This window comes from Procambarus clarkii, chromosome 87 (assembly GCF_040958095.1).
Source record: "Procambarus clarkii isolate CNS0578487 chromosome 87, FALCON_Pclarkii_2.0, whole genome shotgun sequence".
Classification (NCBI taxonomy): Eukaryota; Metazoa; Arthropoda; class Malacostraca; order Decapoda; family Cambaridae; genus Procambarus; species Procambarus clarkii.
In genome coordinates, this window is record NC_091236.1 from 6111144 (window position 1) to 6126868 (window position 15725).

At 37.4% G+C, this 15725-nt stretch overlaps 1 protein-coding gene and 1 non-coding gene across 5 annotated transcripts in view; one reads left to right on the top strand and one right to left on the bottom strand.

Moving 5' to 3' along the window:
- The window catches only part of PIG-Q (phosphatidylinositol glycan anchor biosynthesis class Q), a 66084-nt gene extending 50693 nt beyond the window's left edge, over window positions 1-15391 (top strand). The window contains exons 1-9 of one of the 4 annotated variants that reach the window (XM_045728949.2): window positions 6750-6888; window positions 9288-9362; window positions 10262-10361; window positions 10628-11319; window positions 11933-12068; window positions 12941-13085; window positions 13981-14182; window positions 14718-14832; window positions 15000-15391. In XM_045728949.2, coding sequence (XP_045584905.2) covers window positions 10268-10361; window positions 10628-11319; window positions 11933-12068; window positions 12941-13085; window positions 13981-14182; window positions 14718-14832; window positions 15000-15211 — 1596 coding nt within the window. In that variant the 5' untranslated portion in view covers window positions 6750-6888; window positions 9288-9362; window positions 10262-10267 and the 3' untranslated portion in view covers window positions 15212-15391. Of the gene's footprint in view, window positions 1-6732; window positions 6889-9270; window positions 9363-10261; window positions 10362-10627; window positions 11320-11932; window positions 12069-12940; window positions 13086-13980; window positions 14183-14717; window positions 14833-14999 lie in introns of those variants that run through there. The other 3 variants (XM_069317360.1, XM_045728948.2, XM_069317361.1) reach the window with 3 other exon arrangements.
- On the bottom strand, window positions 3714-3787 carry TRNAN-GUU (transfer RNA asparagine (anticodon GUU)). The gene has a single exon. It is a non-coding gene; the product is annotated as a tRNA-Asn (tRNA).
- Window positions 15392-15725: the final 334 nt, after the last annotated feature.

Here is a 15725-nt window from a genome sequence, read left to right on the forward strand (position 1 = left end):
ACATTAAAACAATTTCGTAGCAGAGCGTAGTTTCGATCTACGGACCTCTGGGTTATGGGCCCAGCACGCTTCCACTGCGCCACTCTGCTGATGAAGCGTTTACGTTGATGCATTTTATACGTCTTTTATAATGTTATAATTGATAATATTTTCTTCATAAATAAGTACGTACGGATCTTGCGCATGGGATGCGAGTATCATGGTTACTGTGCACTGCTAGCTGGGAATGACATACATCATATAGCAAGGGTATGTGATCACTGCTGCACACGATGGGTACGGGTTCACTACCACTCATGAACAGGACATGTATTGGAGGCACCCAACGCTCACAGGATAGGTATATATGGGGGTCTACAGGATAAGGTATGGGTTCCAATCAGCCCTGGAGGCTGATCTGTCGTGTTTGTTGAGGTCTATAGCAACTCTTCTTGCATGTAAACATTCCAGGGATAAGAATTCAATTTAGTGTCTGGACCTAGATTTATCAGTCAGTTACGCAAGTACTTACGAACATTTTATATCAGTCTTTGGCGACTTTACATATATTAAACAGTTTATGAGCTCCGAAGGACTGAGAGGCTCTTTATAATTATGTATTATTTTCCAAATTGTTGTGTTATGCCGCCAAAACTCGGTATGTAGATGTTCAACCCGTCTTGCTAATAGAACGGCGCATTTTGACGAATACTCTTCCCAAGACCAAAGATTGTCGTACTAGAAAATGGTAACGGCTCGTGAAGTTGCAGCCCATCCTCCTGTTTTGGTAATGCTTATAGTAACGATGAGGACCAAAGTAAATATATCGACGTACAACGCAGTTAGAAAGTAGAAATCTGTACTATTGATTTTAGATAAACTGGAAAAAGTTTTGTATGTATATGTTGCAAAGACAACGTTAACTAACTGAACCTTCCTATAGGCCTAATACACGCTATCCGAGGCCTAATATCGTACATATGTGAGCTATACTAGACCTAGGAATATATATGTTTTTTTAGCTTTATTTCTTCAGACTATAAAGTGATTAGTACTATATACTTCACTTCAGAATATAGAGACAGTCTATAATTAAGCAGGTGCTGATAACATTACATAGTCAATGGTCGCACATGCAGGTCCTACTGGAGAACAAGGAATATTGGACGTCATCAATGCATCTTGGCAGCAAGGCAAACTACCGACCTCTTGGAAGAAAGCAGACATCATACCGATTCCTAAGCCGAAAGAACCTGGCAGTTACAGACCCATTTCATTAACATCATGCATTAGTAAAACTGCAGAACGGATGGTCTTAAATAGGCTACTGTGGAAGACTGGAGACCTTCATAAACACATATTTAGCTTCACTAGAGGAGTAGGTACTGCCAACTGCATAGCAACATTATTAGGAACAGTTACCTCAGGTCCAGCTAGTGATCTTCCTTGATCTAGAAAAAGTATTCGAACTTGCAAGCCCGCAAACAATTTTACACACCTTAGTTAAAAAATGTGTAACGGGAACTATGCTAGGATGGATTCAAGATGACTTAAGTCACAGGTATGCCAGAGTAAAGTTGCAAGGATAAGTGTCGGACTACCACTTGCATGAGAATGAGACTCCACAAGGAGGAGTCCTCAGTCCTAGTCTTCTTAACATCCTTATGGGCAAGTCTGATGGCTCCCAGCTTGACTATATAAACAGATTCAAATACCTTGGCCTTGAGGTGCCACTGTATGGTCCTGTTGTATTCAGACTCTGTCGTCAGTATAAAGAGAGGCTCCGAACTCTCAAGGCTGTTGCAGGTTATCACTCAGGCTATGGTGCCAATGTCAGAATTGTCGAAATGATGTACCTTGCATACATTAGATCTTTAGTGGATTATGCTGCATCTCTGCTTGTTTTGATGCCTGAAGGAAAGCTTGGAGGGCTTGAAAAATTGCAGAACGAAGCCTTGAGGATAATCCTTGGGTGCCCTCGTACCACAAAGATACTTAATATGAGAAAGGAACTTAATATTCCAAGCGTTGTTGATCGTGTTGTTGAAACTAACGGTCAAATTGGTATAAAAATGCTTAGGCTAACTCATCCTAATCCTTGCACAGAAGCCCTCCAGAATTTCTTTATTGAAGATCAGCATTGTTCCAAGTGGATAACAAAAACTGGAACTCAACTCAGAATGTATCAGGTTCATGATTTGTACCAAGAGAAACAACAACGGCACTTTCCTGCACCGTGGGAGGTTACACCCTTTCCAGTTTTAATTTCTCCCTTTCCACCCAAGAAGCAAATTAGAGATCAGCCCAAGCTTCGTCCTGAGGCAAAGCTCAACGCCTTAAGCCATATTGATGCTCTGTCCACAGAGCATTCTCTCTCTCAAATCATATACACTGATGATTCCCTACACCGCACCACGGGTGCAGCTGGAAGTGCAGTTGTCTTGACAATGGGCGATGGCTTATATTTTGAGTGGGGAGTCCGTATAAACAACTGGGCCTCTACCCTTCAGACCGAACTATTTCTCTTGATCCTTGCACTGAAATGTGTACAAGTCTCCAAACTTGATACATTAATTGTAAGTGACTCCTTATCATCCTTAAATGCTCTCAACTCTTTAAGACATAACTGTAACATGCTCGTGTCCGAAGCTAGACACAAATACAACAAAATTATTAAGGATGGTAACAGAGTCCATTTCATGTGGTCTCCATCTCATGTTGGCCTCCGAATGCATGATAGAGCTGATAAGTTAGCCAAAGAATCTGCCTTTAAAGGAGCCGTTGAGTGTAACCTTGGATTGTCAATAAGCAGTCTGAGAGCAATAGTACACCGAGAACTTCAACAAGATCTTGTAGATCTGAAGCAAAGTGAAATTGACACCAGTAATTCCATCTATCATCATACTATCATGCAAGAGGAGTCACACATCTATGGTTCATCCAATAAAATCAGCAGACTTCTAGATGTTACTACTGCTCGGCTTAGACTCGGTTACAAGTACAGTATCTCTGGGAATTCTCATTATCTGCTGATATAGACCTGACCAAATGTAAACTGTGCCAACAAAATTATTCGCACACCCTCCGTCACTATGTGATGGAGTGCGAAAAGATACGTGAATTTAGAGACAATTCTATAACCAATGTTCCAGCGATGTGTAAATATTTCATTCAAAATTATCTGCTACCAGAAATTTTAGCCAAATATCCCCAGTTTGCTAACTGTAGGTAGTAACTGAGTGATTGTAATCTATCCACCGCTGCCCACTGGATGGGGGGCGGTGTGCAGGACAAACATATCAATTGTGGCACTAGCTCTCCACATATGTCAGTTGCTTAATTTAGAAACTGTACTTGTGGTCGATCTCGAACCCATTGTTGAAGTGACGACTTATATTGAATTTTGTAACTAGCTCACCAAGATTGTAACTTGCTTAGCTAAATGAATTGTGAGGTTCAGTCCCTGAGCCCATTATGTGTAACTCTTTCCACTACCGCCCACAAGATGGGTATGGGGTGCATAATAAATGAACTAAATTATCTAGACAGAAGGATGAGGTCGCGAAATTGATATACTGTCCCTTTCTCTGTTGTTAGGATAAGGTCACTTAAGTACAACAGTTTCTTGATGTTGGGGAACTTGAGGAGGACGGGCTGGATCCTGGCACACTTGGTGTAAAGAGTGTTAATGTTGAACTTGTCTGAGGTGAACCCCTAGAGTTTGCCTAAACAATCGCCCCCGGGTGGGCTCGAACCACCAACCTTTCGGTTAACAGCCGAACGCGCTAACCAATTGTGCCACGGAGGCTTGAGTAATACGTTAAACAAATTTGTAGTAACGCGGAATTACTTAGATATCGAAGTAGTGTAATAAATAAATAATAATAATAAATAAATGTTTATTTATTTATTTATTTATTTATTTATTTATTTATTTATTTATATACAAGAAGGTACATTGGGTTTGTGAGAATACATTGGATAGTACAGTATTTACATTCTTGTAAAGCCACTAGTACGCGCAGCGTTTCGGGTAGTAGTAGTAATTTTTAAGTAGGTAATTTTAAGTAGGTAATTTCATTCAGAATTGATAAATGATAAAGATGCATTACAAGAGAAAAATGAGATGAGAGAGATAAGTAAGTATATTAAAGCACATTGTTATATTAAAGCTCTGATTGATTACATTGACAGCTTGATTAGTAATTTAAACAAGGTTAATAGACACCATACAGCAGATTGACAGCACATATTTATTATTTTATTTTATTTATTATTATTTTATTTATATATATACAAGAAGGTACATTGGGTTTGTGAGAATACATTGGGTAGTACAGTATATACATTCTTGTAAAGCCACTAGTACGCACAGCGTTTCGGGCAGGTCCTTAATCTAGCAGATAATTTTAAGTAGGAAATTTCAATCAGAATTGATAAATGAAAGATACATTACAAGAGAAAAATGAGATGAGAGAGATAAGTAAGTATATTAAAGCACATTGTTATATTAAAGCTCTGATTGATTACATTGACAGCTTGATTAGTAATTTAAACATGATTAATAGACACCATACAGCAGATTGACAGCACATATAAGACAGCAATGATCACAATGGTAAAGATGTTCAGAATGGGTACATAAAGATTGGGAGACTGGGTAGCAAAAGATACAGATAACAAGATTTATAAACACCATACAACAGATTGGCAGCACATATAAGAAAACAGCAATGATCTCAATGGTAAAGATGTTCAAATTGGGAACATAAAGGTTGGGAGATTGGGTAGCAATAGATACAGTGCAATTTTAAGGCAAAAAGTGAAAAACTATGAAGATGAAATTAGGTACTTTTTAGTATTGATTTTGAATGATGTAAAAGTTGGACAGCTTTTCAATTCAGTAGGGAGTGAGTTCCATAAACTGGGTCCCTTTATTTGCATAGTGTTTACACAGATTAAGTTTAACTCTGGGGATATCGAAGAGATATTTATTTCTGGTGTGGTGATAATGGGTCCTATTACATCTGTCCAGGAAGAGTTTCAGACAAGGATTTACATTTAAGAACAGGGTTTTGTAAATGTAGTTGACACAGGAGAATTTGTGGAGTGAGATTATGTTTAGCATGTTTAGGGAGTTAAACAAGGGGGCTGTGTGTTGTCTGAAAGCAGAATTTGATATTATTCTGATAACAGATTTTTGCTGGGTGATGATGGACTTGAGGTGGTTTGCAGTGGTTGAACCCCATGCACAGATACCATAGTTGAGATAGGGATAGATTAGTGCATAATATAGAGAGATGAGAGCAGAGTTAGGAACATAATATCTGATTTTGGAGAGTATACCAACTGTTTTAGAGAATTTCTTAGTTATGTGTTGTATGTGGGTACTGAAGTTGAGTCTCTTGTCTAGGAATATGCCAAGAAACTTTCCATCATTTTTATTGCTAATGTTTATATTGTCAATCTGAAGCTGAATTGCATTTGTAGATTTGCCTCCAAATAGGATGTAGTAGGTCTTTTCTATGTTAAGTGTTAGTTTGTTGGTTGACATCCATAAGTGGACTTTTTTTTAGTTCATTATTAACAACATCATTTAGTGTATGTGGGTTGGGGTTGGAGTAAATGAGGGTAGTATCATCAGCAAACAAAATAGGTTTCAGAATGTTAGAGACATTAGGCAGATCATTAATGTATATAAGAAATAGTAGGGGTCCGAAGATGCTGCCCTGTGGCACTCCAACGGTTATTGGTAGAATGGGAGAGATTATATTATTGATGGCTACACATTGGTGTCTATCACTAAGATAGGATTGGATATAGTCCAGTGCATGGCCTCGGATTCCATAATGATGGAGTTTACATAAGAGGTAATCGTGATTAACAGTATCAAAGGCCTTTCTCAGGTCAATGAAGAGTCCAATTGGAAACTCATTTTTGTCAAGGGCTGAGTAAATTATATCAAGGAGACTAATAATTGCATCGTTGGTACTCTTTTGAGAGCGGAAGCCAAACTGACAGGGGCTAAGAATGTCGAATTTTACGAGATAGGAGTAGAGCTGTTTGTAGATAATTTTTTCAAATATTTTTGATAGTATGGGTAGGTTCGATATTGGTCTGTAGTTGTTTATGTCTTATAGGTAGAGCTAGTACATACAATGCCTAAAGCCACTATTACGCAAAGCGTTTCGGGCATGATAAACTTAAATGACAAGCTTAATACTAATTGAGCATAATGAGTAGAATGAAACCAAAAAAGATGACCAAAAAAGTCAAAAAGATATTATGCAATCTATAAAATGAAAAGCTTACTTACTATTACGCAAAGCGTTTCGGGCATGTGAAATCTAAAATATTATTTTCCCGATGGTATATACCACCAGGAAGGTGGTATATGACTTTTCAGTGTACAGGATAAGAAAGGTGGTATGTCGGGCAGCGGTCCGATCCCTTGATCGTCGTAGCCCCTACCCCAACATCAACATTCTATTCTTTTATTATTTATTCTTTTATTATTTATTCTCTTTATTAACATTTTATTCTTTTTACCCATTAGTTTTAAGCTTTAGTCATTAATGTTTTTCCTGCCCGAAACGCTTTGCGTAATAGTGGCTTTAGGCATTGTATGTACTAGCTCTATCTATAAAGCCAACAAACTTTGTAAAATCTCTTTATGTATGTACCTTACCTAAATAAAAATTATTATTATTATTATTATTATTATTATTATTATTATTATTATTACATGCGGCCTTGTGCTATAGCTGCCCGTAACCCGATAACAACAACAACCCAGCCCTACCACGGGCTGAGTTTTGGGTTTTGCTGCCCAGTGTTCTGTGTGGGGGCGGGCCCGGTGCTTGTCACCCTCAAGGATTCTTGGAGCTTCAACCCATCATCTGGCCGTCTGTGCGTTTATTGGTCACGAGGCACATTAGTTTCCGCTGATAAGCGACGTTCATTTCGTCATTTGGCTTCGTGATTAACCCTTTACGGTCCTAAATCAACAACACTTGTAGATGAGCCTCTGTTTTAGATCAGGCCCACCAACACCATCATAACATGAATAATTATCATAATATGACAAAAGTCATATAATCCATGCTGATTAAGGCATTTCAAGCAAGTGTATCCACCAAGTGACAAAGTAGTTTGTAACAAAGTTACAGTTTGTTTGTAATTTGCCATCTACTTTGTAACAAAGTAGATGGCAAATTCCTTGGCATTCTCATTGACAGCAAGCTGAATTTCCAGGGACACATTCTAAATATATCAAAAAAAGTTTCATAAACTGTTGGCATTCTTTCTAAGATCAGATATTATGTACCTCACCCTGCCCTGGTGACACTCTATTACTCTCTCATCTATCCTTATCTCAACTATGGTATTTGTGCTTGGGGTTCTACTACCCAAAATCATTTACATCCTCTAATTACTCAACACAAAGCTGCTATTAGGACAATATCTAACTCTGGCCCCAGACATCACTCAGTATCCTTACTCAAATCTCTGAATATGTTAGATATTAAGTCATTGCACATCCTCTCACGTGTATTTTATATATATAAAATGCTGAACTGTAATGTCAATCCTGACCTTAAAAGCTTCCTAGAAGGTTGTAACAGATCCCATGAGCACCACACCAGAAACAAATACCTATTTGATATTCCAAGAGTACGACTTAGTCAAACTAGAAGAAATGCTTTGCAAATCAAGGGACCTCGAATGTGGAATGACCTTCCCAATTATATTAAAGACTGTACCTCTCCCAACCAGTTTAAGATAAAAAACTAAACAGTCTCCGTGGTGTAGTGGTAAGACACTCGCCTGGCGTTCCGCGAGCGCTATGTCATGGGTTCGTATCCTGGCCGGGGAGGATTTACTGGGCGCAATTCCTTAACTGTAGCCTCTGTTTAACGCAACAGTAAAATGTGTACTTGGATGAAAAAACGATTCTTCGCGGCAGGGGATCGTATTCCAGGGACCATAGGATTAAGGACTTGCCCGAAACGCTACGCGTACTAGTGGCTCTACAAGAATGTAACAACTCTTGTATATATCTAAAAAAAAAAAAAAAAAAAAAAAAAAAAAAAACCTAATTAACTCAATGTAACCTACCTCACCCCTAAATGTCAACCCATGTCTACGATTTTAAACAATGCTGTTTGTTGACCAAATTGTATTTTTGCTTTTTTTCTGCCATGTTCCCCCTTTTTTCATTTGTTTTTCTTATTTTTTCTCAACACAATTTATACTTTAATCTCAATTAGTATTAAGTTTTAGTCTTAGTGTTTTTCCTGCCCGAAACACTTTGCGTAATAGTGGCTTTAGGCATTGTATGTACTAGCTCTATCTATAATTCCATCAACTTTTGTATGTATGTACTTTACCTGAATAAATATTTGTATTTTGTTTTGTTTGTAAGTATGTTTACTGACTGAACTGCTGATCTTCACACTGTAGAGACCAAGGTCAGTTCCTTCCAGTAAGGTCCAAAACAATCTTTTTAACTTGACCCAATCAAATAATTATAGACAAACACTTTATAATTAGAAATAGTTATCTCATTATACCTGAACTTACCTGAGGGCCACCATATATCAAGGACAAGAACAGGAAGCCATGCAGCTTGTCAAAGGACAACCCATTTTTCCTACTGTATTCAAGCATGGAGACCTCACCTTGGGAAAGACAATCTGCTTTGGAAAAAGTTCAACACAGCAACAAAGAACTAAGTAAACTCTTACCAGGAATGGTCGAGGGTCACAGGACTAATACTACAAACCAGATATAACATGGCTGATTTCATCGAGACCTTTAAAATATTGAACAAGTTGGAGGATATTAATCCAGACCACTTCTTAGAAAGGGCAAATGTAGCCACAGAAAACAAATGCTCTTTTCACCTACAGTATAAGGTTATAAACCCATGGAACTGCCAACCCACTGAAGCTATAAATGTTAAGACAATATTTTTGTTCAAAATCCAGTTGGAAAATGTCCTCAGAAACAATGGGAACACTTTGACAAGCTGCAGACTTCCTGCCTCCATTGAGCCCACAGGAGTGATGGTGGCTCTAGGGTAAATTCAGGCAAATTAGGCTACCTGTGTTAGGCAAAGTTAGTTTGTTGTGGTTAAAATTTGTTTGCAAGCAATCTTTGATATGAAATATCTTGTTCATATCACACTACTACTAGCTCTTCATTGCACTATTTTTGGGACAAATACATTGTGCATATCTTCCAAGTTGTAGCTGCCAAGACATTACAGTACCTCTGTTTAATATTCAGCTGGATAAAATTCTCAGGAACAATGGGAGGGACCTTTGACAAGCTGCTGGCATCTTGCTGCCATTAAGGCCACTAAAGATGGTGGCCTTCAGGTAAATTCATGTAAATTGTTGTGTTGCTTTCATTACATCATATTCAAATTGTGAAACACCTCCATGGGCCTGAATCCAAAATGCACATTGCCCTATTATCCTCTGTAGGTTGGTTTTTGCTTCCCATTGTTGGAAACAGGAAGCCTGTTAGGCTCATCAAAGTCCACTTAGGCCAATGACTGACCTTTCTCTGGGTGTCTATTTAAAGCTAGGTGAAATTGGCATCAGGAAGGGTGTATCAGGTTGCCTGTTGGACCAAACTCTCACGAATCACAAGTAAAACTCCCATAACCCCATCTGGGTACAATCAAGGTACAAAGAGGTCTTTCATTACACTTGACACTATTTTCTTCTCAGGGCTAATACCAACCTGTTCAATAAAAATGGAAAACAAGGTTAATGATAATATATTTATGTATATTAATTTATTTGAATGCTGTGTAGATCAAATCAATTAAGGTTATAATAAATCATTGAGTCTCTTGGGAACAACTGTGGAGCATTAATTGTGAAATTTTTCAAGAGACCTGAAGGATTTCTAAGTGTTCTATGAATCTGATAGGACCTTGTTAATGTCTGTTTTTGGCAGTGTTGGAGTATTTGTCTGCATAGGTATTAAGTGCCGGTCAAAGCCTCTATGCTAAACTGGGACCAGTCTTTGCCTACTGTATTAGAGGAAAGCTATTTGGTTTACTATATTTAAGGAAAATTGTATAAACTAGAATAACATTTGCACAAAACATCTACAGTAGCAGTAAATATGGAATGAAATCTGTAGCTGCAGCAGAGGTGTGACATAAGATACAACTCTCAAGGTAATTTATGTATTATAGTACAGAACAGTACTTAAATTATGAAAATGTTAATATGTTGCACAGATATTGTTTTGCCTTTTTCAGAGAAAGATGTTGGGCTATGCCACCGTGACAGTCCTTGTGCCCATTCAGCTTCAGGGACGCCAGAGTGGTTATTTATGTGGAAATTATACTTCCACACCATGTGAGTTTTACACACTACTGTTGATTCTTATTTATTGAGATTAATGTTGGCCATTATTGCTTTCATCTAATGCCTCTCTTCACTTAGCAGTATATACAGTATATACCCAGAAGTTACCTAATTGTTGTGAAGTTGCATCCTGGAGAGGGTCAGTAGTACGACCCTGGGACAACCTCAGTATTTTAAGAGATATATAGTATGTTCAAGATTAAGATTTAAACATTTATTATTTTCTCTGGATATCAGATATTTTTATTATTTTCCAGGTTGTACAAATGGTGAGAGGGCATCACATGTTGTGGTTGTTACATTTGCAGACTTACAACGTTCATCATGTGTTGGCTGCATTAACAATAAAAAGAGATCTCAAACCCGAGGAGCTAGGAAGAACTTGTGGGTTGAGCTGCAAACAAAGCCATACCTTATGCTACGATCCGTGAGAATACAGGAGAAAAATGTTTCTCGGAGTGAACTAAATCTTGTTCTTTATGATGCCCAGGAAGTATGTGAATCAGAGATTGTCTGTAAAAAGTTTTTGTTTGAGAAAGATAAGGATCATACAAATGACATTGTCCCATATTTTGTGCACTGTGTTCAAGAAGCTTATCAAGAGAGAGCGGCATCAAAACTGAAAGACAGTTGTATCAGATTAATAAGATTAATGATTAAGTTATTCCTTATTTTATTGTGGATTCCAAAGTTTATTCTTGAAAACCTTCATTCAGTATTAGTCATGAGGTTTGATTATTCAAGCAGTGCCCTGCAGCAACTGCTGCTTCGGATTTCTCAACTTGAGAAGCTACATCAAGAATTGCAGGTGAAGAAGAGAACATTGCTCTCGGGTCGGCTGCTGACAATGATCATGGTGGATATACTGATTGGAATTGCTGGAGCTTCAATTATCAGCAATTATGCATCAGTAAATGACATATACACTTACTTTTGTAGTTGGACAAAGGTATGTACAGTATTTGAAATTAACATAATCTAACTATGTATATACAGTACTGTATTGTGATCTTTTAACATGTTTTCAACTACCATTTATATACCGTAATGTTTCATTACAAACTAAATTATATAAAATGACTTCTCTTAGTGCTACAAGATATTTTTAATTCACATACATAGGAACTTCCATAATCCAAACCATAGTGGTAAGCTCAGTCAAGTCACAGCTGAAAGGTCCCGGGAACAATTCACATGGTAGGATACAATATTTAGGCAACATTTCCTTTCATAATATGCCAGTGTTCTCCTGGCTACCCGGGAGTTATAAAACTGTTGTGAGTTGCAACCTGGGAAAAGCCTAAAGGGATCTTGATAAGCCTAACTGGCTTTCTCTTTTATATGTTAATTAAGAATAATGGGTTAAAATGCTATAAATTATAATAATTAAATGTATTACTGCATACAGAGCCAGTTCCTATTACAGTATTTTCAAAATTTATTGAATACAAATTATTCAGGTAATTCTACTTTGATTAAAAGATTTGGTTAGATATCTGAAAAAGCTATATAAATTTTAGCTTTAAAAAAAAAAAGCTTTTAAATTCTATATTACTGGGCAGATGTTGGCTAGCATCGTTCATCGTCTGCTAGAGTGGCTGAGCGGTGTGCCGGCTGGGCTTAAACTGAACCAACCTCTTACACAGGCCCTGTCTGCATTTTTTTCTTACCATGTTCATCTCTGGAGATTATATCTTGGTAAGATAACTACAGTTTAAATGAATAAAGTGCTAATCAACTGGGCAATATTTCAAATTAGTTATACCAGGATATTTCAAATTAAAACTTAACATATTTCAAACCTAGAAATACTGAACTGTATTTTTTGTCAGTAGTTTCTTCAAGACCTTATTTGTTGAAAAATAACATTCTATACATTGTAGCCATCATGTCATTATATCCAAATCTTTAAGTTTTCAATTTATTAAATTAAGGTTAAGAAAAATGTATTAAGAATTGTACACTTATGTACAATTTGTTGCAAATCATTTTGCAACTCCTTTCCAGGTATCTTGAGCAATTAAGACAATCTCTACTCAGATTATGTTGGCGGGTAGACACCTTGACATTAACCCCCCCCCCTCCCCAGGGTGTCCAACTTGGGAAAATTTTAGATAGAATGAGGGAGACATTCATTCTCTCGTTACACGTAATGGACTTACATATTCACATGTACATTGAAAGTGATGTAGAAACACTTGTATGATGCAGGTGTTATACTTTTTTTGGGGGGGGCACTGATGTCTAATAACTGGTGACTATCCGGATATTGGCACCTTTACTCTAAAGAAGAAGAGGTGGCAGTGTCGACCACATCAACTATTGGCAGCAGGTGTGAGTAGGATTTATAAAAGGGAATAGTACAGCACATATTAAAGGAAAACACTCGGCATCTCACCTGTTGCTTCACGTGCACCAAGTATTTTAGCATATGGACACAATTAATATTTCTTGTGGTAGGAGTTCAACAACACAGTTCCTCTAAAACTTTATGAAATTCACCCATAAGTAAATTTTGTTTCATACATTTTGCATACATTCATGCTATTTTTCTTTGAATTGCTTTACAGAACTGGCAGATCCATTATTAAGAGGTTTAGCGTGGGTACTTGTTTGGTTGGGGATGTGTGGAGCATCAGTTCAAGTGGCCATTCTATCAGATCTTTTTGATCTCGCCACACTGCATCTCTACTGTTTCTACGTGTATGGTGCAAGGTATAGTTATTGATTTTGATTGAAAAATAAATTACTGTAATATTTTCCTATTATGTTGCTGTGCTGTTCAATAGAACAATGCTTTCTGTTCTATTTTATATAAGAAAATTATTTCCTGTTCATGTTTCCCTTATACCCACATATACTTGACATTCTACTCCTTTGATAGTGATGGCCTTATAAGAGGAAGTGAAATAAGGAATCTGCACCAGGTCTACTGGCCCATGTGAACCACTTGTATTTACATACTTATCTAACTGATGCTTGAAAATTTCTGGTGTGCTTGCTTTTATGATGATCTGCAATCCTACTTTTGAAGTGATGTTTGCGTATTACTTTATAAATTTAAACTTATTCAGCTTGAGTCCATCATTTCAAGTTCAAATCTCGAATGATATTCTTGGAACCTCTAGTTATATCACCCTTGTTAAGCCCTTGTTAAGTACCCTTGTTAATTAATTCTGTCACTGAATCTGAAAGTGGTGGGCTACAAAGATAAATTAGCATATGGATCGAGTGTGTACAGTACTGACATGTACACTCATTCTTCGTACTGTTCAGTACCAGTACTGTACTCAGTTGAGTAAGTTCACCCACTATGCACCATAATGTTTACTAAAAAATGAGTACACCTTCTGATGACCAGAGAATTTATTGTCTGGTGCTCACCTGAGATACTGGAAGGTAAATGTATGGGTGACTTATTTAGAATTACTGTAATTTAATATCACATATCTTCTTCATTTATTTCATCTGTTCTCTCTCTCCCTCTGTCCCTCTTCTCTTTACCTGTAACATATATCATTCTGAACTTCAATTGTATGGATTGTGTGTTGTGCTTAATTACAAGGTAGGAATTGTCAAGTTTTTTGTTCCATATTGTCAATTTCAACAGGATCCACATGTTACAAATTTCACTTTTGGGCTCTCAGTGGCGTGCATTTCGTGGTCGAAAATGGAACCCACTAAAGCAGCGAGTGGACAGTTACGATATAGGAGGCCATGTGTCGCTGACCAGGGTCCTAACTGCTGTAGTTTTTACACTTGTTATATTCCTCCTGCCAACCACTACAATCTACTACATGGTATTTGTTCTGGTAAGCTTAAAGAGCCTCTTGTATGTCACTTTTAAAATTACATGAACTTGTCTTCACCAAATTTGTTCTTAAGATAAAGTTGATTTCACTTTTCCCCAAACACCTTTTGAAGTGTTTATTACCGAGCTTCAGCTGCTCTTTATTAGTGTGGGGTCATATTACATATTCCTTAAAAACTGATTACTTTTACTGTATTCATTATTCAACAATAGTAATCACAAGCCCCCAAAAAATATGACTTCGTGGAAGATTTTGATAGTGTAGTTATAGATATCTCATTTGTGTGTATTGTTGATGAAGAGGCATTGGAATGAAGAATGTGGTATATTACTGTGTAAGGATTAGAAATGAAATTTTACATTGTAATATGGTTGAGTGTATCCAGTATATTTTATGTTGACAAATGTGTAAAATATGGCATCTTAAAGAGGTGAGATAACAACAAGAGCTAGCCTGTAGTGGGTCTAGTCTCACCATATAAACTGATTGCATTAAAATTAAATGTTTTAATTACACTGTTAAATATATTTTTCAGTTGAGGGTGGGACTAAACCTAATGAGAGGGATGATGGCTTTTACTATCTGGCTGTTGAATATCAACCCACTCTACTTGTTCCTGCTTAACATCACAAATTCCAACAGAATTAAAGGTAGGCAGCTTGTCTTTAGTTTTTAGCTGGTTTTGTAATTAGAGTATCATTGGTCAAGGTGACGGCTGTAAGTTAAATTACCTTGGAACGAGTTGCTATTGCACTCAGTGAATATTTATTGCAATAGTACGTTAATACTACTACTTCTTTTAACATTAATTTTCCAGGTGACATATTCTTCTCAACCGTTGCTGGTGAAGAGGTTGGTAAAGAGTGTAAGGAGGCGGTGACTGCACCACTGGTTGTGCAGCTCCACACCTGGCCAACTGCTCTGAGTGAGGTGCTACTACATGCTCATGCCCAAGTTTTCCCCCACAGACCTTCACCTAATTGGAAATTCATATTTTCTAGTATTATGTTTGGGGAAGATTTGTTGTGAGTTTTAGTTATAAATGTTTTGTAATTTATATAAGTGTTATTATTATTATTATAATTAATTTAATAATATAAATTATTATAATAAGAGTACTGTAATTATATGAAGTTTCCCTCCCAATGACTTGTTTGTCAGCATCATAGTCCACACTTAATGCATCATAATATATATTGTTGTTTGTCACAGTGCATATTAATTCCCTCTGCATGTATAGACTGATGTGCGATATCATAGCCATCTATCTTGAGGTTATCTTGAGATGATTTCGGGGCTTTTTAGTGTCCCCGCAGGCCCGGTCCTCGACCAGGCCTCCACCCCTAGGAAGCAGCCCGTGACAGCTGACTAACACCCAGGTACCTATTTTACTGCTAGGTAACAGGGGCATAGGGTGAAAGAAACTCTGCCCATTGTTTCTCGCCGGCGTCCTGGGATCGAACCCAGGACCACAGGATCACAAGTCCAGCGTGCTGTCCGCTCGGCCGACCGGCTCCCTTAGATACAAAGTTTGATCAGAGCC